The sequence below is a fragment of the Orcinus orca genome, chromosome 16, assembly GCF_937001465.1.
Source record: "Orcinus orca chromosome 16, mOrcOrc1.1, whole genome shotgun sequence".
NCBI lineage: Eukaryota > Metazoa > Chordata > Mammalia > Artiodactyla > Delphinidae > Orcinus > Orcinus orca.
The window spans coordinates 77,652,168-77,677,530 of NC_064574.1; the positions used below are offsets into that span (position 1 = coordinate 77,652,168).

At 53.1% G+C, this 25,363-nt stretch overlaps 2 protein-coding genes across 2 annotated transcripts in view; both read left to right on the forward strand.

The window, feature by feature from the left end:
* Positions 1 to 25,363, forward strand: part of CASTOR2 (cytosolic arginine sensor for mTORC1 subunit 2) — a 59,083-nt gene that overhangs the window by 8,886 nt on the left and 24,834 nt on the right. The gene's annotated exons all lie outside the window — the stretch shown is intronic.
* Positions 1,252 to 12,386, forward strand: LOC105747943 (40S ribosomal protein S26-like). Its single transcript, XM_033426302.2, has one exon. The coding sequence runs from the start codon at positions 10,253 to 10,255 to the stop codon at positions 10,835 to 10,837; it is 585 nt and encodes a 194-aa protein (XP_033282193.1). The 5' UTR covers positions 1,252 to 10,252; the 3' UTR covers positions 10,838 to 12,386.

Here is a 25,363-nt window from a genome sequence, read left to right on the forward strand (position 1 = left end):
TTACGGAAATTTGGGGGACAAGAGAAAAAGGTAGGAGCCTGGCGAGTGTGCAGAACCAGAGGGCAGTGTGGTGGGTGAGTGGATGGCAGTGAGCCACGGCAGCGTGGGCAGCAGAGTCAGACCGAGGGAAAGAGCTGGCACCCAGTGAGACAGCGGCTTGGAGCACATCATGCATTAACTCACTTGATCCTCACAGTAACCCTTAGCACGTAGGTACAATTACTGGCCCCATTTTGCAGATGGGGGAACTGAGACACGGACTTTGCTCAAGATCACAAAACCAACAAGTGAAGAGTAGGGTTTTTTTTTTTAATAACAGCTTTATTGAGGTATAATTCACATACCATACACTTCACCCTCTTCAAGTGTACAACTCAGTAGCCTCTTGTGTATTCAGAGTTGTGCAGCCGTCACCACTGTCTAATTCCAAAACTCGTCCATCGTCACCCCAAAAGAAACCATAAGCAGACATTCCCTAGCCCCTGGCAGCACTAATCCACTTTGTGTCTCTAGGGATTTGCCTGTTCTGGGCGTTTCTTATCAATGGGATCATACAGTATGTGGTTCTGTGTGACTGGCCTCTTTCACGGAGCATCATGTTTTCAAGGTTCATCTGTGTTGTAGCCTGTGTGTCAATACGTCATTCCTTTTTATGATAGAATAGTATTCCATTGTATTGGATAGACCACATTTTGTTTATTCATCCATTGATGTATGTTTGGATTGTTTCCACATTTTTGTTATAAAGATCACTGCTGTGAACATCTGTGTACAAGTGTTGGTGTGAATGTGTGTTTTCATCTCTCTTGGGTAGATCCCTAGGGATGGAATTGCTGGGTCACGTGGTAACTCTGTGTTTAACTTTGAGGATCTGCCAAGCTGTTTCCCACAGCGGCTGCACCGTTTGACGTACCTGAGGAGTAGGGATTTGAACCCAGGACCTCTGGCTGCAGAGTCCATGTTCGTAAACCACCACACTAGCTTAATATGGGCAGGAGCCTGGAGTCCCTTACCGGCTAGGTGACCACAGTCTGGGCTACTGAACCTCTGGGAGACTCGTTGTCTTTGTGGGCAAACAGGATTATGGGGAAGGGATAGCCCAGGTTAAGCACCCGGCCACAGCAGGCTTTGCCCATGGTCTTCCTGATACAGCGCTCGCTGGAACTTGGTGTCACCTAAGCAGGCGCCTCAGTGGAGGCAAGGAAGTGTGACATGTAGGTTCCTGTAGCTCTTGGGGTCCTTGGAGGGCCTGGGCAGCTGTCAGTGGAGAGGGGGCTCCCCAGCTGACCCAGCCTAGGCTGTGGCCACCTGATCTGAGCCTAGGCTGCCGGGAGGTATATAGTTCTGACAGGAAGGGAGTGGGGGGCAGTCAAGTCAGGCCTCCCTCCTCCTGCACAGGCCTCGGACCCTGGGCAGTACAAGGTGCATACGTTCAAGGTAGGGTTAGTTTTCCCTCCAAGGTGGGCCTCCTGGACGCTCCCCTGGACTTTCCTCTCCACCCTCAGGACCTCTCCACCAGGCCCACCTTCCTTGAGCCCCTCCCCACCCCACAATTTACTCCCTTTCTTGAGCAGGAAAGGCAGTGGGTGGAAATTTGTTCTCAAAGTTCAATCTTTTTCTTTCAGAGTTCAAAAATCACTGAGGCAGTGACTGATAGGATGGATTTAGAACAAACAAAGCTTTTAGCCTCGGCGATCTTTCTTGAGAGCCTACTACGTGTCAGGCTGCAGTAGGGTTTTCCATCCTTTTCCCTCACCAGGCTCCATAGGAAGGAGGGCTCCCAGCCGACAGTGGAGTCAGCGGCTCGTAACTCACCCCAATTCACACAGCAGACACCTAGCAGACTGGGGCTCAGGCCTGTGCTAAGGCCCATTTCTCAGGGGGCGTACACCCTTGTAAGAGTCAAGAAAATGTGTTTTTAATCCAACGTCCACCATTTACCAGCTCTGTGACCTTGGACAACTTGTTGAGAGCCTCAAAGGAGGCTCAGTTTCCCCATCTTTCAAATAGGCACCATGCTATCGAGCTCTTTGGGTTCCACTAAAGATTAAGATCAAGGGCTTAGGCGTCTGACCCACAGTGAGCTGATCATTCATATGAATTCGACGGATAGCTTTTGAGGACCGAAGTGCCCTGGGCTGGACTGCACCCCTTGGCGAAGGGGTAGCTGTGGCCTCTGTCCCCGCAGTGCTGATGGTCTGTTCTGCTTTGAAATTGTTGGAAGGGCTGAGCTGGCGGTTGCAGGATGGAATGACTAATTCAGATTTTTATTTGACCAGGGGTGTTTTTTTTTTAATTGAGTGAGCTGTGGGGACTGACAGACTGGCCCAGGGGGCCGGGGACGGGGAGGCTAAAAGCAGAAGAGGAGTCTGCAGGCATGTGGACCCGAGAACCTTTGTGGTTAGGCCGGCGGCCCACTGTAAGGGCAGCTTGTCAGAGCCGAGAGTGCTGGTGTCCTTTCAGAGGCATGAGCTCTCCGCTCCCAGCAAGGTCCTGGGAGCCCTTCTCAGATGGTGGCGATCGCGAGACCCCTCAGTGCCCACCTGTACTGCTGGCCTTGCTCGGGCACCAGCTGTGTTGTTAAAACGCCCCGTAAAAAATCAAACCATTGGAAGGTTGCCCTGAGTTAATGCCCCGAGGAGCGCTTGTTCTCAGAAGCCAGGACCCCTGAGTCCTCCTGCAGAATGAAGGTTCTTGCATCACCCCCACCCCTACCCCGCACACACACCTCTGTCCCATGAAGGCAGGTGTCCTCCGCAGACTCATCCCTTCACCCACCAAGGGCAGGGACCGGCCAAGGGGGATCCCCGTGGGAGCAGTTAGGTGCCTGTGAGGTCTGGAAGCCTGTGCCTCCAGCCTCCGAGGGCTTGTCTGCCACCCCAGGGGGAATCAAGCCCATGGGGCAGTGGCTCGGGAAGGCAGAGGCTGCACCGTGGAGAGGGTTCATTCTTGCCTTCTGGGCTTTCCTTACACCTGGCGTGGATTCTTGGCCCTTGAGGCTTCCTTCATCTCCACTAGTTCCCAAGTGTGTCTCGATACCCATTCTGTGCCACATGCTGGCCGTTTGAGGGCTTGGACACCAACCCTGGACTCGTTGTGGACAGCATGGTGGGGAAGACAGCTCTCCAAGATCTTGATTACACTAATCTGGTGAGAGGAAAGTCCTCAAGGCTCGGGGGAGCTCGAGGTACAGGGGAGGAAGTACAGTTGAGTCCAGGTGGGTCGGGGAGTGCTTCCGGGAGAGGTGGCATTGAGCCAGACTTGAAGCATTGAGGTAGAGAAGGGACTTCCAAGAAGGTGGCACAGCACGTGCAAAAGCACAGAGCCCTGGCCAGTGTGGCCCATGGTGAGCTGGAGCAGCGTGGGAGCTGGAGGGGATGGCCCCGTTATGAGGGGAGAGAGGGCTGTGTCCAGCCTCCTTTGTCAGGATCTGGTCACTGGTGTAATCCCAGGGCCGAAGAAGGCTCGTGGGAGAGGGGAGGGCAGGGCAGGTAAGGAAGAGGACAGCTGGGGGAAATGGCCCAGTGGAAAAGGAAATGAGAGAGAATGTGGTGTGGGAAATCTAGGCTAGCGAAATGCCACTTCTGGGTGTATACCCGAAAGGATTGGAAGCAGGGTCTCAAATATTTGTACACCCATGTTCACAGCAGCATTATTCACAACAACAAAAACATGGAAGCAACCCAAGTATCCATTGACTGATGAACTGATAAGCAAAATGTGGTGTATGCGTACAGTAGAATGCTGTTCAGCCTTAAAAAGGAAGGAAATTCTGACACCTGCTACAACACGGATGAACCTTGGGGACTGAGTGGTATAAGCCAGTCACAAAGGATAAATACTGTACAAATTCATAGAGACAGAAAGTAGAATGGTGACGCACAGGGGCTGGTGATGGGGAGAATGGGGAGTTATCGTTTAATAGAGACAGAGTTTCAGTTTTACAAGACGAAAAGAGTTATGGGGATGGGTGGTGGTGACGGTTGCACAACAGTGTAAATGTAGTTAATACCACTGAGCTGTATACCTTAAAGTCATTAAGATGGTAAGTTTTTTGTGTATTTAATATAATAAAATGCATGCTGAACAACAGACAACAAATCCAGGCTAGTGAGAATGAGAAGAAAGTTGAGAGGTGGAGGTGTTGCAGGGTGTCGCGGGGGTGTGGAGAGGATTGTCACTGACAGAGCATGAGTCTTGATGGATCTGAGTTTGAACCCTCACTGTGCCGCCTGTATTAGTCAGCTTGCGCTGCAATAACAAAATACCACAGCCTGGGTGGCTTAAACAACAGAAATTTATTTCTCAGTTTTGGAAGTTGGTAATCCAAGATTAGGACGCCAGTAGATTTACTTCCTGATGAGGGCTCTCTTCTTGGCTTGCAGTTGGCCGCCTTCTCCCTGTGCCCTCACATGGTCTTTTCTCGGTGCAGGTGCATGGACAGAGAAAGCAAGCGATATCTCTCTCTTCCTCTCTTAGGGCACTAGCCCCATCACGGGGCCCCATCCTCATGACCTTATCCAAACCTAATCACCTCCCAGAGTCCCCACCTCCAAATACCATCCCATCGGGGGTTAGACCTTCAACATATGAATTTGTGGCGGACACAGACATTCAGTCCATATGCCCCATTTGGAGTCATTTCACTTCAGTAAGTCTCAGTTTTCATATCTGGAAAGTGCTGATGAGCCTCTGGAGTCCTGTTGGAGCCTCATGTGCTCTTGTGCATCCAATGCCTGGCCTCTAGGAGTTGCTCATCAGGCCTTGGCTGTCATCAGCTAGGCTTCCCTGAGCATCTGCCATTCTCCATAACCCCTCGATGTCCCCAGATGGTCTGGGGCTCTGGGAGATGCTCATTTCCCCCCTTGCAGGCTGTGCTTTGGGCCTCTCTGACTGGGTCTGGTGCTGGGGTCTCTAAGCAGGAGGGTGAGCACAGACCAGGTCTCAGGAAGGCTTAGGTGGGCTGTTTGTCTTCACGTTGAGGCTGGAGATCTTGGGATACCTTCCCCATTCTTTGTTTACCCACCCCTGAAGGACCTAGGCTTACTTGGGTAGTGGGGGCGGTGACCAAGCAGCTTCTAGCTGGAGAGAATGCAGAGTGCCAGGGTCTGCTTTAAGATGACAGGTCACCTGGCTTCTTAGGTGGGTCAGGGTCAGGCCCCCTCCCAAATAGAGGGTTGCAGGTGGGCAAGAGAGGTTGTACCCCAGCCTGGCGGAGGCAGGGAGCCCCATCATCCTCTGATCCTCCTCCATTCTTGTGGCATCAGGCTATGTCTGGGCTGTCGCCTGGGTCCTGGGGAGGAAGGAGGAGAGGATTGTGACTGCCAGGGTCACAGCACAAGTGAACAGCAGGGCTGGGGTTTGATCCCCGGGATAGTCTGGCCCCCAACGCCATGACCCTGGCCATGACACCCTCCTTCCTGCACCCTCTCAGTGGCCCCTGCTGGCATGCCACTCTTACCTGGCTCCCCTGCCTTGGCAGTCCACCTTGGCCCTATCGCCTCCTTGCCTCTGTTTTTTTTTTTTCCTTCGTTTTAAATGTTTGGATAGATAGCAAATTCACAATTTATTAGAATTCCAAAGTTACACAAAGGTGCCCAGTAAAAGCTTCCTCCCACCCTTGTTCTTCAGCCAACCAATTCCCGCCCCCACGGACAAGGAGATCAGTGGGGATCTCAGTGATATTTCCTGTGTGTGCGTGTGTATATATATATGTGTGTGTGTGTGTGTGTGTGTATGCAAATACGCATATGTAGTATTTTCTCTCTCTCTCTCTCTTTTTTTTTTTTTAACATAAATTGGTGTTAAACCTTGCTCACTATTCCCATTCTGCACCGTGGTATTCTTCAGCTGAAGTTCGTCTTAGTGGTGATTCACATCCTTCATTTTAACTGTTGCACAGTTTCCCAAGGACCAGGTGACCATCATATCTTTAAACTTACTCCGCAGGTGGACCTTTGTTCCCAACCTTTTTTGTCAGTATTTACAATTAATGCCATAACGTGTAACTTGGGGCACAGGCCTTATTTTTCATGCGTGAGAATATGCCTACAGGCAAATGCCTAGAAGCAGAACCCGGGGTCAGAGCACGTGTGTTGGAAAAGTCCTCACGTAGTGGCTGCGGAAAGGGGTTCCCATTGACATCCCTGTCTGGGGGTCCTGGGCCTGCTTCCCACCACCTCACCACCCAGTGTGTCATCAGATAGCCCGGTAGGTAAAGGACCCCTCTATGTCACCTTCCATTCTGGGGGTGCGTGTTTATGCACATACATGCCAGCCCTGAGGCATTTGCTTGTCTTCTTGTTTGGGGCCCTCTGTCACCGTTCATCTTATTTCCCCCAGCCAGCTCACAGGCCCCCAGTGGGCTGTGGCAGGTCTTAAGCCTTTCACCTCCAGAGCACCCAGCCTCTAGTCGGCCCACCATAGTTAAAGCCCTGATTTTATTTGCTCTCATATCAGGGTATTTGCCCATCTCTGTGGCCAGCTCCCCCACTCTCCCCCTCCATGTGCAGGTGAAGACATCTGTCTGCAAGGCCCTGGGGCCCAGGTAGCCACACCTACATTCAAGCATCCCCAGTGTGCCCAGCCCTTGAAGCTGAGTCCACACCTCCAGGGGCTGCCCCCTCACAGGTCCAGAGCTCTCTCACCTCCACAAATGTTGGAAACTGGCCCAGGTCCCAGCACCCCCAGGCCTTTCCACCTTCCTGCCAGATTTAGCTGATGGAGAGGCTCCAGGCTCTGGGAGCAGCTGGGCCTGAGCAGTGCCCTCCCTGGGGCTTCACAGCTGTCCCAGAGGTAAAGTGTGCCAGACCCCATAAAGATACCCACCCGCCCCAGGGCGATGGGTAGGCAGCTTCTGGCCCCTGTTGCCCTCAGAGAGCTCTGGAAGAGCCTTCTTGCCGCTGCCAAAGATGCAGCAAGAAGCTCACCCTCCTCCTGTGCAGGTGGAGGATGCTATCATCACAGAGGCCCAGGCCTACCCGCTTACCAGTCACATGTAGCATGTTCTGCCCACTTAACTCACGGCCTTTGGTGGAGTGTTAGCCTTTCCAGTCCTCAGTTTCTTCATCTGCAAAATGGGGTGATAACACTGACTTGGCCAGCTCATCAGAAATTCCTTTTAACATCGTTATGTTCTGATTACTTGAACGGCACTGTCTCCCTTTCTCTCCCTCCACGACTTTGGCAAATTGGATGTGGCCCTGGGATATAGGCCACAGCCAAGTGAGAATTTTAATAAAAGTGAAATATTTGGCCCAGAGCCCATGGAAGGCCCTTGGGGCCTGGCCCTTCTCATTGTGGGGCAGGGCCACTAGACTGTCATTGAGCTGCTCCAGGCAGCTCAGAGAGGTAATGACAGGTACAAACCCAGCAAAAGAAAACGCCGCATCCCCCAGGAGAGGTTGGGTAATAAGGAGCTGACAGTGGGTGCCTGTGTTGATTTTCGGCCCATCCTGACTCTGGGAAGTTGGTGTCACCATCAGCCAGGAGTGCAGGACAACGCGACAGCTTGGGCCGGGGCTTCCTTTGCAGGCATGTCTCAGCCATAGCTGGACCCCCAGGCCAGGCGCACTTTGGAAGCAGCAGGGGCTGACGACCCCTGTCCAGGAAGTAAGCATAGCTCTGCTGCTGACTGAGCCTGCCCCAGCCTGGGACAGCTAGGGAGAGTAGACCGACCAGAGGGTTCTTTGCCCCAGGGCAGGTAGGTGCAGGGCTGGAGGCTGGCCACAAAGGGGTCCCTTCCAGCCCTCTCCTGCCCCAGCCTAAGGTCTGGGACGGCACCATTTGGGTGTAAGCGCTGCCCTCCCTGGTGGAGAATGTTAGCACACTGAATATCTAGTTCTCGGCCACTCTGGGCTGGACCCAGCCTGACATCTTTAGTTCAGCTCTTTTATTTCATGGATTTGGAACTGAGTCCATAAAGGAGAGGACTTGCCAAGGCACGTGGCGGTCACACTGATTCCCCCAGGTGCAGACAGGCCCTGGGGAGCTAGGCTGTGGCTCAGCTCAGAGCCCCTTCCCTTCAGCTTGGGAACCATTCTGTACCGTTTCTCCTGGGCTTATGTTCATCGCAGCCCTTTTCCCATCATCTCTGGTCATTTGTCCAGTTGTTTCACGAGTCTCTTCTCAGTAGCCGGCAGTGTCTTTAAGGGTATTGTGGACTGAATGTTTGTGTCCCCCCAAAACTCATATGCTAAAGCCCTAACCCCTAGTGGGAATGTATTTGGAGATGGGCCTTTAGGAAGTAATTAAAAGAGGTCATAACGGTGGGGCCCTGATCCAATAGGATTAGTGTCCTTAGGAGAAGAGGCACCAGAGAGCTCGCTTGCTTTCTCCTCACGTGTGCACAGAAGGAAGGCCAGGCAAGGATGCAGCCTTCATCAAGCCAGGAGGGAGCCCTCTCCAGAAACGCTGCCAGCACTCCGTTCTACTTCCATCCTCCAGAACTGTGAGAAAATAAACTTCTGTTACTTAAGGCCCCCAGTGCTTTGTTCTGGCAGCCCTGGCTGTTGTTGCCCTATGTGTCCCCCATGCCACCCTAGCCCTCCTGGACTGCTGAGATTGAGGACCAGTGGAAAGAGCCCCGACAAGACTGTCCCAAAGCCTCAGTGAGCCCATCTTGGTAACGGGAGGGTGAAGAGAGAGGCAGGTAGGTCAGGTACGCGTGGGCACAATAGCAATTTTCCTGCCCTTTCTCCCTGGCTCATGGTTGAGCTCATTAAAAGAGCTAAGTGTCGGGAATTCCGTGGTGGTCCAGTGGTTAGGACTGTGCGCTATCACCAGGTTCGATCCCTGGTCTGGGAACTAAGATCCTGCAAGCCGTGCAGCGTAACCAAAAAAAAAAAAAACCAAAAACAAACCAAAAAAAGAGCTAAATGTCAGTGCTAGACATTTTACCCCCTGAGCTAAGTGAACAACCGGGGGGCTTTTCCTGGGGGAAAGTAGTGGTAAACTCGAGACCCCGCCTCATGCCAGCAGCTAGTCCTTCACTCCTGAGGACCGCAGTGAGGTTCCGGACATCATGGAGACAGAGATGGCATCTGGACCTGGAATGGTCCCAGGGCCTGTGGCTTGGGGGGTTAACCGCAGCCGAATGACCTGGAGCTGCAGGCCCCGGAGGCGACGTGGACATTGTTTCAGGTGGAGGCTGCTTGCTCTTGAAAGAGTGATGGGTAGAAAAGTTCCAGAACTGTACTGTCCAAGTCGGCAGCCTCTAGTTCACATTTAGTTCATATGAACCCTAGCTAAGTTCATATTAATTAAAATCAAGGAAGATTTTTTTTTAATTCAATTCTTTAGCCACACTAGCCTCATTTCATAGCACTCAGTAGCCACACGTGGCTGGTGGCCAACCCAACTGGACAATGCAGGTGTAGACCATTTTCATCATTCCAGGAAGCTCTCCTGGATAGCACTGTTCTAGGTTTGTTTGGACTCAGTAGAGAGAATGCCAGGTTCATTTCAACGATGGCTGTCCTGACTTAGGGTTGGGCGGAGTGGGGTCGCACCTGGCTGTATGTGCCACCCTTTGCAGGCAGATGCCGGGGGTACACCCCGTGGGCTCCTGGTCAGAGCAGTCGGGTACGCTGTAGTGGGGTGTGGTTGAACCTAGGCTGGCCTGGCCAGCAGGAATTGGCTCCGTCTGGGGATCTCAGGGCTCCTTTCTGACATCCCAGCCGCCCCCACACTTAGCTCTGCTTCAGCTTTCTGCTCCGGCGCCACCACCTCCAGGGTGCCCTCCCTGAGCCCCAGACCCCCAGCACTCCCCCGCTTGCCCTTCTCTGCTTATTCCCTGCATCCACCCCGCTTATGTAAACACATCATCACGTCTGCATCCCCAGCTAGTGCAGCGCTGGGCCCGTGGAACTGCGGTGGACAGGGCAGCGGCTTGGCGAAGCTAGAGCCACAGTCCTTCCGACGTAAGCCCTGTGTTCTGACTCTGGGGGTGACAAGGCGCCAGCCCAAAGCGCGGGGAGACGCAGGGCATGCCCAGGGTCACCCAGCTTGCTAGGAGTCGAGGCTGAACAGGCCCAGCTGGAGGTGCTGAAGCCCCGTTGGAGCAGGGAGCAGCTGAGATGCCCAGGTCAGCATCCAGAGCGGGCAGGTGGTCACAGGCCATCTTCTGCTTCACCTGGTTTACATGTCGCTTAACCTACTCCTGACCCCACCTCAGAGGCAGCCCAGTGAGCTCTAAGGGGTCCCAGGGGCCGTTAGCTCGGGACCCCGCCGCCTTACTCCAGGCACCGATCCCATGAGTTGTCACACACACAGACACCAGGAAATTGACTGCCCCTCAATCCCAAGACACTTGAGAACTTCAGGGGGACCAGGAAGGGAAAAATGGGGAATCTGTAGGCCAGACATGTTTTCTTTGGCCCACGCGGTGTGTTTTTTGAAAAGTACACCAACATTTAGCTCTCTCCTCCTCGCTTCCAAGATGACCAAGAAAAGAAGGAATGATGGTCGTGCCCAAAAGGGCCGCGGCCTCATGCAGCCTATTCACTGCACCAGCTGTGCCCGACGCATGCCCGAGGATGAGGCCATTAATAAGTTCATCATTCGGAACATCGTAGAGGCCGCAGCCGTCAGGGACATTTCCGAAGCGAGGGTTTTCTGTGCCTATGTGCTTCCCAAGCTGTGTGTGAACCTGCGTTACTGCGTGAGTTGTGCCGTTCACAGCAAGGTAGTCAGGAGTCATTCTCGGGAAGCCCGGGAGGACCGAACACCTCCACCCCGATTTAGGCCTGCAGGTGCTGCCCCACAACCTCTGCCAAAGCCCATGGAAGGAGCTAAGTCCTTAAAGACTGAAGAATACTGTCCCCTGGAAAGAAAATAAAGTGGAAATTATACTTAAAAAAAAAAATAGGGACTTCCCTCGTGGCGCAGTGGTTAAGAATCCGCCTGCCAATGCAGGGGACACGGTTCAAGCCCTGGTCCGGGAAGATCCCACATGCTGCGGAGCAGCTAAGCCCGTGCGCCACAACTACTGAGCCTGTGCTCTAGAGCCCGTGAGCCACAACTACTGAGCCCACGTGGCACAACTACTGAAGCCCACGTGCCTAGAGCCCGTGCTCCGCAACAAGAGAAGCCACCACAGTGAGAAGCCTGCGCACCGCAACGAAGAGTAGCTCCCGCTCACTGCAAGTAGAGAAAGCCTGCGCGCAGCAACGAAGACCTGATGCAGCCCAAAATAAATTTAAAAAGTACACCAACATTTAAATATTGAGAGAGATCACCAAAATCTGGATTTCCAGCTTTTCTGGAAAAATTGGAAGATCTTGCAACCCAGGGCCCACGTTTAACAGTACATCAGAGCTGAGTGGCAGCTGCCCCTCTTTGGTAGGAAAGGAGCCGCCGCACCCGCCCCCAGGCAGCCTCAGTCCCTTCCATACCCTGGTGTCCCCCACCGCCCCACCTCCACTGAGACCAGGTACCAGGCCCATTTGTCATCGTGCTGTTACTGGCCTGTTTCTTGGGTGCAGAAAAATATGTCTCTGCTATTCTTCCCCAAAAGTGCTAGGAAGAAAAAGAGGCTGAGAGGGCCATGGGCTTCTTGGTACAAGTGAAGAATGTTCCTGGGTATGGAATATGCAAAGCGTGTCTGACCCCTGGTTCTCTTCACCTGAGTATCTTGCACACCTTTGAGCTGTAACCCCCTGTTAAGGCATTTCCAAGCTCTTCCTTGATGTCCTCCTCCCATCCTCCGTCCACCCCCTTTGGTTTCTTGTCCCTGAAACCCCTGCAGAAACACATGTGCGTCTGTGTCCGACTCCCTATCTTGGGGGGCTTGGCTGACACTGCTGACTTGGTAAAGTTGGTAGCAGCTGAGCAGACCTCCTCTTGGGGCTCCTGACCGTCCTCCCAGGCTCCCAGCTGGAGGGACACAGGGGCCAGGGGTCTGATATGGCCAGGCTCACGGGCTTCGGTTTCTGGGTCCTGCATCCCCTGGGCGGCCCCCCGGTGGTCCACGGTGAATGGAGTATGAAGCCAGCTCCCTCCACCTAAGAGAAGATGGGACTCAAGCAGATACAGAGAGGCAGGTGCAGATAGAACAGCGAGATTGCCAGTGAGATGTGGGAACTGCTCTCCATGCAGCCAAAGTGAGCTGCTTAAGACACAGACCCTCAAACATTTCAAAGCCTTCTTTTTCCTTTTTTTTTAATGGACCTCAGGTGCACAGAATGCAATTACTCATGATCCTTGTTCTGTGACATACTTATCGATCCTAGCTTTCAAGTTACGTTTGTTTATTGTTTGAATAAGAATACCCCCCACTGCGACCATGACATGATGGTAACTGCTGTCCACCCACACTTATCTTTCCCTTGACTTTTACAAACAGTTTTGTCCTGTGTATACACCTGACAAGGGTATCTGACTGTATTTTCTGGGGCTTGCTTTTTTCCACTCAACGATGTATTACAAAGTATAGATGATATTCCATGTTTCCCTGGCTGTACACAATTGGACCACAGCGCCGTAGAATATTTCTCTTCCGCGAGTTAGGGGTCTTCCCTTCTGGGGTCCGCTGCGTATGCTGCTTCCCCTGCCTGGATCTCATCCTCTCTGAGCCCTTCCCAGACACCCCATCCAAAGGAAACCCTCACAGCTGCTCTGTTTTTTAAAAAAAAAAAAAAAAACCTCCTTGGGGACTTCCCCGGCAGTCCAGTGATTAAGACTCAGAGCTTCCAATGCAGGGGGCACAGGTTCGATCCCTGGTTGGGGAACTAAGATCCCACATGCCTCGGGGTGCGGCCAAAAAGTTAAAAAAAATTTTTTTTTCTTTTTAAATAAATAAGACGCTTCCTTGTTCCACAGCCCTTCCCGCAGTCAAACTATGGTAATGCTTTGTCTGCTTGTTTTTGCCTGGCCCCATGTCAGCGGGGTCCTTCCCCATCTCAGCAGATGCTTGACTGCCGGTGCTCTAGGACCCACCCCGTGGAGAGGGTGGGACTCAGGCGCGCTTGGGTGGGAGTTCTTGGGGGCAAACCTGAGCTACTTTTGTGGACTTACGGGAATTTGGGGCAGAGGAAGCCAGCCAGGAAATCTTTTTTTTTTTTAATAGGATGTTTATAGCAGCTTTATTCATAATAGGCAAAAACTGGAAACAACCAAATGTCATCAACAAGAGAAGGGATAAGTTAAACTATATTATAATACATCATAAATATATATAAACGTACACATATATTCAGCAATAAAAGTGGCTACAAAATGACGTAAAGTAAAACAGATGCATCTCAAAAACAATACACTGAACAGAAGAGGCCAGACACAAGATAGTACACACCGTATGACCTCACGGCTGTGAGGCACACAAGCCAGCAAATGATCTGTGATGATAGAAACTGGCACAGGGGTTGCCTCTGGGTGGTCTTAGGGACCCACAGGCAAGGGACAGAAGGCTTTCTGCAGTGATGGGAATGTTCAATATCTTTTTTTTTTAATTGGAGTATAGGTGATTTACAATGTCGTGTTAGTTTCAGGTGTACAGCAAAGTGAATCAGTTATACATATATCCACTCTTTTTTTTTTTAGATTCTTTTCCCATATAGGCCATTACAGAGTATTGAGTAGCGTTTCCTGTACTATACCGTAGGCCCTTATTATCTATTTTATATATAGTAGGGTGTATGTCATTCCCAGTGTCCCAGTTTTTCCCTCTTGATTGGGGTGGTGGCTAAATGGGAGTATACAATTGTCAGAATTCGTCTGACGGTACACCTAACATCTGCACATTTCATTATGGTAAATTATGCCATAGTTCAGAGAAAGGCTTTGAGTAAAAAAAAAAAAAAAAATCACCTGTACGAAACTGTGCTCCAAGCCCAGGTTAACCTCATTAGAAACATTTGTCGCCTAAAGCGATGAGTGCCGTTGAGGAGCTGCTCGGCCCTGGCCCAGTGAGGGGGGGTGTCGCCAAGGGGACTTTTTTTTTTTTTGGCAACACCACGTGGCATGCGGGATCTTAGTTCCCTGATCAGGGATCGAACCTGTGCCCCCTGCAGTGGAAGCGTGGAGTCTTAACCACTGACCTCCAGGGAAGTCCCAAAAGGGATGTCTTAGAGTCCTTTTCCCCATCCATCTTCAGGTCACCCCCTCACTGCCTCTGCCCCCTCAAACCTTTGTTCTGAGGACCCTAGAGGTACACCCTGGCATGTGAGCCATGTAGAAAGGCAAGAACTTGAACATTTGGCCTCCACCCAGCCTGCCCTCTGGGATTTTTCTTCTCTGGTAGTGAGGTAGCAGCCACGTGGGGCGTGCACAGATCTTATGCGTGTGGCTCTGTGAATTCCCACAGACTGACCACACCTGGGGAACCAGCTCCCAGGAAAAACCCATAGAGAACGTTCCCAGGATCCTGGAAGTCTCCCCACTACCCCCTTCTGGTCACCACTCCCCTCTCCTGCCCTGTCACCTGACTTCTGTCGCCTCTGTGTGATTCTGCCCATTTTCGAAGCATTGTTGGTGCCCAAACTGGGACAGTCCAGGCAAACCAACAGGTCGTTCCCGTCCATCACCTCCCTGCTGGCATTGTGGTGAACGGGTACTATTGGAACCAGCTTAAACCCCCGGCCCTGGGTCCTGACATTCGGGGAGCAGTGGTGCTTCTGGTTTAGGGAGCAGTGTGCTCCACGGGGTGTAACAGGTGTTCTCAGTCTTGTCTCGGAGAGCCCAGGAGTGCCAGGCCCACAGCGGCCTGGGGGGGTCTGCAGGCATAAAGATAGCAGAGCGGGTATGAGGCAGCCCCAGGAGCAGCAAGCAGGGGCTCCTTAAAGGGACACTGCCTTGCAGCTAGGCCCCCGCCCAGGGTGGTCCCCCCCAGCACTTGGTGGCAGATGTGCCACGCTCAAGCCCCTGGTTAGGCAGCTTGCCAGCGACCTCTCCCGGCCAGGAAGGCCCAGGCATCCGGCAAGGGAGGCTGGCCCCCGGCCACTCTGGTTTTCCAACTTCAGCTGTGCACCCACCCTCAGCAGGCCCCCTCGGTACTTTTCCGGGTTCACCAGGTGAGTGCAATGTGTAGCCAAGGTTGAGAACCAGTGCTTTCAGCAAACAGCTGAGGTTTATGCAGTGTTTTAGCCCGTAAGCCCTGTTCTCACTGTGCGAAGGGGTGATGATCCTACTGGGCTCCTTTCCTGCCATTTTCCCAGCTGGAGCAAACATCCCTGCGTCTCTGAAGGGCAGAATTAAGACTAGCTGGGTATCGGTTATTAAAGAGGCCACCTTGATAGAGCTTTCTAGAAATAAGCTACCCCAGGATGGAATGAATTGCTGCGCAGAGGAGTGAGCTCCCCCTCCCCAGAGGTATGCAAATAGAGGCTCGGTCTCCGGGATCCCCTTACCGAAGGAGGCAGCACACAGTGGCCTTCCCAGCCTGATTCTGTACCTGTGCTCCATCTTCCTGTCTGAGTGATTCCAGGAAGATCCCTCCCCCCCGCCCATTGCAGTTTTAATGGGGAACTTGTGGTAAATGATTCCACCAATTAAACCAACCCTCGCAAATCTCTTCCCTCTGCTAATTTATCTGGTTTGTAAATCTGAAATCTCAGCGTGGATCTGCTGGACGAGTTTACCTGGAAATGGCCCTCCTCCTCTCCCCCCTCTGTCTCCCCCTCCGCCTCCCGGCTTAAGGTCCACAGGGCTCTGAGCGGCCCGGGCTCCTTGCCCAGGATGCCCAGGAGAGGCCCCTGTGAGGGCCTCGCTCTGCTGGGTTCGGAATCCGAGAGTAAACAGATCGAGTGTCAGCCAGGCTGCCCATAACAGGCAGCCACAGCCATTGAAAATGAGAACTGTTCTCTGAGATGACTCAGCCTTCGGCCCCAGGGTCAGGGCAGCCCCAGGCCCTGGCTCTGCCCTGGTGGTCGGCTGTCGACCACGCCCAAGGGGAACAGCAGTGGGTTTTGAGAGTCGATTGGTGTGTGATTCCGTTTTGTCCCATCAGGATGAGGGCACGCGCAGCAGCCTTGGTTGTCTGGCGGGTCACTGTCTTCAGTTTCCTTATCTGTGAAATGGGCATCAACACTTCCTGTCTTAGTGGGCAGATGTGAGACATGAGTCTGAGACCAGTCCAGCCGGCATAGGCAGAGAAGTGCGAGTCTGAGGCTTGGGGAGAAAGCCTGGGCCACGGGGGCTGGGACCCTGGGAGGGAGAGAATCGGCAGAGAGGGTGTAATGAGAGAAGAGCACTGGGGAGGCTTGGAAGAGAAGACACTGCAGGAAGCAAAAGGAGAGTGTCGATACTGGAAGACCCTGCTGTGGTCGGTATAAGTGTCCAGGCTGAGGCCTTGGCCCACCATGTAAGGTCCAGCCAAAAGGTCCAAGGACAGGAGGGTGTGAGGGAAGAGGCCATCAGCTTTGGCTGGTGGAGGTCACTGGTGAGCTGAGGAGGATCCATTGGAGGGTTGAGTCAGGCCAGCGGCAGTGGCTGGAGGACTGGTGGTGGCGGAGGGAAGAAGGTGATGGGCACGAGGGAGCCTTTTTTTAGGACGGAGGAAACTTGAGCCTGTTTGTCACCAAGACAAGGAAGCCAAGTATGAGATTCCTGAGGGAGAGGCGCCAGTGGGAACAGAGGCTTAAAGATAGGTTGCCACAGTGGTACTGTTTTTCTGAGGCCAGAGAAAAGGGATGAGATGGATGGAAAGGCAGAGATGTTTTGAGAGGGCGGCCTAAGTCTTAGGAACTTGGAAATGCAGGTTGGAGTGCAGAGCGTGGGCATGGGGAGACGAGGGAGACGGAGGGTTGAGCTGCTCCCGAGAGGGGTGGAGGGACAAGATCCAGGCCCTGGGGGATTTCCAAGCTGGAGGTTGGTGCTGATGGGGGGCCATCTAAGGATGGGGTCGGCCAAGGGGCCCACCCAGGACACCCTGCCCCCGAGCCAGCAGCAGACGGTACAGAATTGGAGGGGCCACAGGAGGTGAGAGAGGCGCAGAGTGACCTGGGAGCTGAGGCATCTCAGAGTTGCCAGGCAACAGGATGGCAGCTCCATCCAGGCAGTACCTCAGTGTGGGTCCAAAGTCTTATAATGGCGAATCTTCTAGGGACCGTTGGTTCCCAATTAATAGTGTCAGGAGCTTGATGGGGTGGGGCTGGGGGGACGAGGACCACAGATTGCTTTATCTTTTTTTTTTTTTTTTTTTTTTTTTTTGCGGTACGCGGGCCTCTCACGGTTGTGGCCTCTCCCGTTGTGGAGCACAGGCTCCGGATGCGCAGGCTCAGCGGCCATGGCTCACGGGCCCAGCCGCTCCGCGGCATGTGGGATCTTCCCGGGGCACGAACCCGTGTCCCCTGCATCGGCAGGCGGACTCTCAACCACTGCGCCACCAGGGAAGCCCTGCTTTATCTTTTGATTATTGTTTTCAGCCTGCTGACCGAACATCCTTGGAGGGGTGTGTGTGTGTGTCTGTGTGTGTGTGTGTGTCTGTGTGTGTCTCCTCAGCTGCAGTATGAGGAACAGGGGAGGTTGAATAAGCTTCCAGTTCCAGAGAAAACCAGGGGAACATGAGGGCCATTATCCGAACTGAAAGGAAAGAAAGAAACCAGTGCTGTTGGATCAGCCGTTCGTGCTTTTATCTACAGAGGGATGCCGACCTCGAACCCTGGCCCCGTGAGCGGTGGGGTTATCCCCCTGTTTATGAGAGAGGACACAGGCTCAGGGGCTGTGTAAATGTCTAAGGCCACCAGGGCTTACCAAAGGGGAAAGGTGAGGGGGAGGGATAAATTAGGAGTGTGCAATTAACATATACACACTTATATATATAAAACCAACAAGGATCTGCTGTAGAGCACAGAGAACTATACTCCATATCTTGTAATAACCTATAATGGAAGAGAATGTAAAAAAAAAGAATATATACATATATAGATGTATCATTGAATCACTTTGTTGTACACCTGAAACTAACACAACGTTGTAAATCAACTATACTTCAATATAAAATTTAAATTATTTTTAAGTTTTTAAACGAAAAAAATAAGACCATCAGGGCTGGTGCTGTAACTGAGACCCAGAGCATTAGCCCTTTACACACAGCACCATCAGACTATTAAATAGAGACTGGACTGTGGGGACCAAGTTGGGGATCGAATATACATCTCTTGAGCCCAAGTGAGCCCCCAAATCACTGACCAGCCAAGACCAAATACAGTGACCCAAATGGGAGTGAGTTGTAGCCCTGGGCCCAGTCCTGTCCATTCATCCTAGGACTCTAGGCTGACTCTGGCTCCTGGACCCTTCTCAGGCCACCTCCGCTGGGTAGCCCTTGAACTGCAGCGTTTCCTGCACCTTTTTACAGCCTAGCAGCCTACCCTGCCTCCTGTTCTGTGGCTGTGTCCCTTCTGCCAGACCCCAGTCCCAATCACCTGCAGCCCCTCATCCTTGCACCAGTGACCTCAGCTCAGGTTCATGACCCTCACCCATCGTGTGTCTTTACACGGCTCACCTTTATGCATTTAACTAACTAGCTAATGTCAATCGTGTAATCAGCACATGCAAAGCCAGAGCAAAAGTAGGATGGAGACGATACCCTCCACGTAACCAGAGGTCTCCCCCGCCCATCCCCAAACCCCAGGTAATGTGTTCTTTATTCCCTGGCTTCCTTTCTATGTAGTAACATTGCAACTCCATGGAGTCTTAAAGGTGTTGTTTTGTTGTTGTTGTTGTCGTTGTTTCGTCATAGCTGCTTTTAACTGTAAAAAGAATACCATGCTGGACATAACAGTTGGGGACTTATTTTTCCATCTGCTGTTATATTGCTGAGACTCATTCGGAGTTTTGCAAGTCCCTGTAGAGTGTTCATTTTGACTGTTGGGTAATATTCTTCTGTCATCATTTTCCTCCTCATCCAGTGATGGGAATCTGGGTTGCAGCCAGGTGTTTGTTACCAAGGACGGGCTGTTACCAATTCTCTGGTCTGTGTCTCCGGTTACCCATGTTTAAGACAGTGGATAGCTTCCAGGGGAAGAGCTGAGTCATAGGGAATATACCACAGGCCATACCTGCGCCCAGGCTGCCCCCCACCTTGGAGACCACACAGCACAGTGGTCCCAAGGTCATAACTGCCTTAACCTAACTGAGCATCAGTGTCCCCGTCTATGAAATGGCAATCATTAATCACACTCCATGTTCATTCAGTTAACACAGAGGACGCACAGACCCTCTTTCCTGTTCAAGGCATGGGGGATCTGGATGAGATAGACTCAGCTGTCTCCCAGGAGCAGGTATCGCACCAGCAGAGATAGACCAGGAAGGGAAGCATCTCAGCACCTCAGTGGATGTGATCATTCGCTGGGGAGGTGATGGGCAGGTGAGGGTGAGCGTGCACTAGGACAGGGGGCTTTGGCCCGCCCGGGGGACCTGGGGTGGGTTCGTGGGCTGCTGCGCGAGACTTGACTGTCCTGCTGGTAAGGGTTGGGGTGGAGGCCATGAGGAATGGGGAGATCCGAAGTCAGGCAGAGACCCAGAGCCCACTGCAAGACCAAGCACTGCCTGGACAGGAATGCTGCCTCGGACGTCCACTCAGTCCCCGGGCCAGCGCACGTCATCCAGGGGCCACACGTGCTGAGGCAGGGTCTTGAGCACTTCCACGTTTGTTCCACACCTCCTTAAATCCTAAATGACCCTGCAGGACAGGTATTTTCAAACCTCTCTCACAGATAAGGAACCTGGCGTGATTTGAGGACCAGTGAGTTGTTCCAGCCTCATCTTGGATAGGTGGCAAAAACCAGGATGCCCGCTTGGGCCTTTTTCCATCTCAGTCCCTCCCAAGGAAGAAAGGGAACCACCAGCCAGCGCCTCGTGTACGCCCCGCACTTGGGAATGTGTTCACGCCGCAAGACGCTGCCCTTCCACAGACGGTGTTCCTACCCTGGCACGACCCTCTTGATGCCACCTGTCTTCCTCCAGGATGCCCGTCCTGAAGGAAGAGCCAGCCTGAAGTTCTCTGGGGCTTGTGCTTGGGCCTTCGGAGCAGGGCCAGGGAGCACCACAGTCCCTCACCAGGCACAGGTCTCCATGGAGGAAAGGACCAAAGCCGTGGGTCCGGGCCAGATTCAGAGGCGAGTAAATTCCGCCAGTGCAAGGCACCCCTTCTGCCCACTGACCTCTCTCCTGGTGCCGCTGATGAGAACGTGCCACAGAAGGCAACGGTTCCCTGCCTTGGCCTTGTGTTTCTCAGTGACCTCACCAGCCCCGATTTGTTGACTATTATTTCCTGGCCGTAAAGGGAGGCATGCCCACCACTGCCGGCCTGGCCCAAGTCACCATTAGCTCTCACCAGCCTCCTTGGAGAGGACGACTAGCCTCGTCACTGGTCTCTCGGCCCCACCCAGTCCTTACAGGGGCCACAGGCATCATCCCTCCCCCATGACGTCTGACGTCACCACCTGTCATTCCCCCTCCCCCACCACGTGGCCACTCTGGCCTCGTTCACTCCCAGCATGTACCCAGCATGTACCCACCTCAGGGCTTTGGGACAGCAACGCGCCCGCTCTTCCAGCTTCTACAGGTCTCACAGGGAGCCTTCCTGCTCTTTTGTGTGTGTGTGTGTGTGGACACATGTACATAACACAAAGTATACCGTCTGAACCATTTCTAAGTGTATAGCTCAGTGGTATTAAATGCTCACATTCCCATTGTTCTGCGCCCTTCACCACCATCACCATCCACTTCCAGAACTTTGCATCATCTCAGACTGAAATTCTGCACCCTTTTACCAGTTGCTCCCCGTTCCCCTACCCCTACCCCTACCCCTACCCCTGGCAACCACTCCCTGCTCTGCTTTAGATCGCAGATCCGCCTTTTTTAGTGGCTCTGCAGCCACGCCACCGTCTGACTCACTACTTTATTTATCCAGCCCCCATGGAAGTTCTAACTGTCCAGTTATTTAAGGTGTGTCTCCGGCACCTGAAGCAGTGCCTTTGTACATTAAAGGCACTTAACGATTTGTGATGACTGAGTGATCCAGCCGCTTTCGCCTGGGTCACAGGGGCTTTATCCAGACCTTAGCGATTCCTTTTGCCCTACCCAGCCCCTTTTTACAGTCCCGTCTGTGCGTGCCACCCTAGAATTTGCAAACACTGTTGCCCACGCCGTCCAATTCTCCTGGCCACCCAAGACATCAGCAGATTTTTTTCCATCTTAACAGAAAAAAGACATTCTTCGGGGTTGCCCTTCAAATCACAGAACGTGACGCAGATTTTTTTTTTCTAACTAAAACTTGAAATGGCAGCTTCCAATTGTTAAAAGACGGTAGAAATGAAATGTAGGTAACACGAAAGACCTATTGAAGATCCAGGAGAAGACCCAGCTGAAAAAGCCACGGCTGGCTAAGAGAAGAAAGCCTGACGCACACCCTCCGCCTGCTTGTCTTTGGGGAAGAAGAAGAGCCCAGGAAGGCGGGAGGCCACCACGCTCGCCCCAGAGCGCGTCTGTCACTCGCTGTATATTGTTCAAGGCTCCTGTGCGCTGCTGCAGGGACGCATCGGCGGGGCTGGCAGAGGCAGGGGCGGGTGGTCCCCAAAAGTGGGTCAGACCCTGGCCCTTCCATCTCCTCACTGTGACACGCTGCAGAGGAAGATGTGGCTGAACCTCCCTCGTTGTAGACCGAGCAGGCTGCGCTCGGTGAGAAACACGCGTGGGTTTCCAGGCGCTGAAATTCAAAATGGGCATTCAGGGGCCCTGCTGGAACAAAGGAATAACGGGTTGCAAATAGGTACCTGGAACATGCTGGAAACCTGTTCTCAGCCCTGTCTGCAAGGCCTGTCAGGTGTGTGTGAAGGCTCTGTGCTCATTTCATAGCCCGGCTGACCAGGCTCTAATTGCAAAGGGCTGCACTTGTTCTGTGGCCAGGCAACAGGGGACCTCAGCAGGGTCTGGCTGACACAGGGCACATTGTGACCCCACAGAAAGCAGGCCCAGTCCCAGATGGGGTCCGGCCCACAAAGCTAGCTCCCACCTCCCAGAGACCCCGGTCTTCTGCACAAAGAGACTCCACATAAAGCCAACTTCTGCTGAGCCCTGACTATGTAAAGGGGTCCTTGTGGTGTCCGGGAAACAAGGAAGGGAGCGCAGGACAGCCTTGCGGGACCATCACCCAGCCAGCAGGTGAGTGGAGAAGGCGAGACGGATGCAGATAGGAGCTCCCACCCGATGGTGATGTGTCAGGACACCTCCCTGGCTCCCCAGATCTGGACAGTCCCTGTGCTCAGACGTGTCAAGTATCTGTGAAGATTCCTGAGGTCCCAGCGTGGCATGTCGGGGAGCTGAGACCAGGGAGTTGAGACCAGGGAGCAGGTTTGGCTCCCACAGATGCACTGGGAATTTCAGGCTGAGTCAATGTCTTCCATCATAAACCATCATCTCGTCACTGGCTACCTGGTGGGAGCTGGGCTCCTGGGAAGATGAATGGAGACTCTTCAACCAAAGCTTGTTGCTTGGCGTCAATGTGTAAGAACCAGTGTTTCAAGGAATCAGAGACCAGCGCTCCACAGAACCTTGGAGGTGGCTTAATCTATCCTCTCCATTGAGGCAGCATCACCGCTGCAGCCCACCTGCCTGGGGCTCAGCCCCTCAGACAACTGACGTCTCACCACCTCCCAAGACAGCCCGTTGGTCTCTGTAGCCCGTTTGGCTTTAGAGCTTTTCTTACTGGGAATGCAAGCCGGCCTCCACATGGTCCTCCGCTTCAGCTGCCTCTGTCCTCCAAGAAGGAAAAATAGCCAACATATTGAGTGCTTACCGTAGTCATGCTGGGCATTTATTCTTCAACCACAACCCTATGAAGGAGATGTTAAATATTTTCATTTCATTGTACACATGAGAAAACCAAGGCACAGAGAGGTTAAGTAACTTGCCTAAGGTCACACAGCCATAAGCAGCAGCATTGCTTCCATCCCATGGTCCACAACAGCCGTAGAGATTTAAAGATGGTGGCTGGAATCTTCCCCCAGGCTGAAGGGATTTCAGTGTAAAATCCCCTCGCTTTCCTCTGGGCATGTGTGGGCCGTGAGGATCTGAACAGGCGCAGACTTTCTGGTATGGCCTCCAGTACTATCCAGCACCCGTACTCTGTGCACAGAGCCCAAGGATGCATTGGCGCCCCCTGGACAGGGGACTTGGATGATTCTTTTATTTATTTATTTATTTATTTAATTTTATTTTATTTTATTTTATTTTATTTATGCTGAGGCTCCAGAGCACAGGCTCAGTAGTTGTGGCGCACAGGCTTAGTTGCTCCACAGCATGTGGGATCCTCCCGGACCAGGGATCGAACCCATGTCGCCTGCATTGGCAGGCAGACTCTCAACCACTGCGCCACCAGGGAAGTCGGACTTGCATGACTCTTGGGGTATGTCCTGAACCACAGTGAACTGGGGCTCTCCCAGAGCTGCTGTTCCCCAGTCTCCCTACTTCATTGTCCAGGACTCTAGAGTTTTGTATCCTGTCTATCTGATTGCACCAGCAGGACCTGCTGGTCAGCCATCACACACAGTTGCACAGGTTGTGCACTGCCCAACTCTAAGGGCACTCTTTACACAGACTGTGCAATGAATGAGCCCTCCCCACCAGAGTTGTGATGTACCACCTGCCCAGCTGCCTGAGCAGCAGATCTGTCTTGGGTTCTGATCAGACCTAGTTGGGATTTTTGCCTGCCCTTGAAAAGCATTTTCCAAACAGACTCAATGGTTCTGGGATCATCTCTCCATGCCTTGTCAGCCAGGCCCCTTGAGGTCCACCTCGCCATGGCGCTGACAGGGTTCCATGTGGCCTGTGCCCTCCCTGCCCAAACCGGAGCTGGATGGAAACTAGTCCACCTTGAACCTGTCGCTCATTGTACAGGGGAATGAAGCAGCCCAGGGTTCACCACCCCCAGGTGCCAGGTTGGGACTGGAACCCAGGTCTCTTGACCCCAGGCTCTTGGTCCTCTTCCCGCACTCCCAGGCTGCTTTCTCTAACCCTGTTGTTTCATCCTGTTTCTAAGCACCACGTGGGCGTCTAGAGGGCAAACACTTCTCTTCCTCCCCGGGTTTCCCAACAGCACTCAGCAGCAGGCTGGGTAATTGCTGGGTTTCGGTCCTCTCTCCAGCTCCTTGTAGACAAAGTACAGAGAGGCCACGAACACTGGGGCCCGGCATCTGGGGTGTTGATCTAGCCACGGCTCATTAGAGAGCGTGAAGTTGGGACTGGAGACTTGAGCGCCTCCCGGAGAGGGGGCAAGTCAAGGCAGTGCCACACAGGGGCAAGCAGTGTTTGCTCTGATTGGGGCTCCTCTGGCTTTGGGGGTAGGCATGTGGCCACAGTTCACTCTTTTGCTCATCAGACTTTGAGTGTTGTTTCTCTGTCCAGCCAGTGTCAGGTACAAGGTGTGTGTACAGAGAACCCACCGTCCCTGCCTGTGAGAGTTTATGGTCCACTGGGGGAAACAAGTATTACTTGTAATAGCGTGTGGAAAGCACTCAGGACCATCATGTGCAGTTGTTCAGGTTGTACACAGCCCAACTCTAAGGGCATCTTACACATACACTGTGAGATAAATGAACTGTCCCTTTGAGGTGTGATGTACCACCAAGCCCAGCTGTCCACAGTGGCTTTAACATCCAGACAGGATCACCCGTGTGGTAGGAAGTGAGAGAGAAGAGGTGGTGGGACCAATCAGAAAAGGTTTCACCCCGAAGAAAACGCTTAAACTGGGTCTTGAAGGATGAGTGGCACGTCTCCAGCCAAAGAAGAGGGAAGGGGGTGCCGGGCAGTGGGAAGAGTATTTGTCCACCTTTGGGGGCGTGAGACAAGGAGGCAGGCAAGAGTGGGGGAGTGAGGCAAGGGGCGGCTTCTAGGCAAGCGCTCACTTGGAGGGGGTGATGGAGAGAGGGGAAAACAGATCTCAGAGCGACTTGGGAGGTAAGACGGGGTGAGCTCAGAGATGTGTAGGACTTGAGGGGGTAAAGTTAGGAGAGCAGGAGGCCCGCTCCCGAGTGTGTGACCAGAGCAGTAGCTGCAGGTCCCTCCGACTGACTCGCCCTCCTGGAGGCCTGCCCACGCCAAGGCGCACATTCCGAGATAATAGCTGGCACTCGGCCCCTGGAGACGGTCACATCAACAGCGTAGTCATACCCCATCGGCAGCAGAGGCCGATGTTGCCTTCTGCCGGTGTTTATGCCCTCCAGGGCCATTTATATGGTCTATTTCTGGAGCATCCCTCACCCCCGAGAGGGCACAGGGAGCAAGTACCACATCTGTTTGCCTTCTCAAGGCTCTGGGATGACTGGGTGGCCACTCCCCCCACCCAGGGAGTCCTTGCTTGTGGCAATCTGGTGATTGGCGGTGGGGGTGGGGTGGGGGTGGGCTTCTGAGGCTCGCTCTTAGCACA

Coding starts and splice junctions, on each gene's coding strand:
- LOC105747943 (XM_033426302.2), top strand. CDS start 10,253: ATGAGTTGTCACACACACAGACACCAGGAAATTGACTGCCCCTCAATC.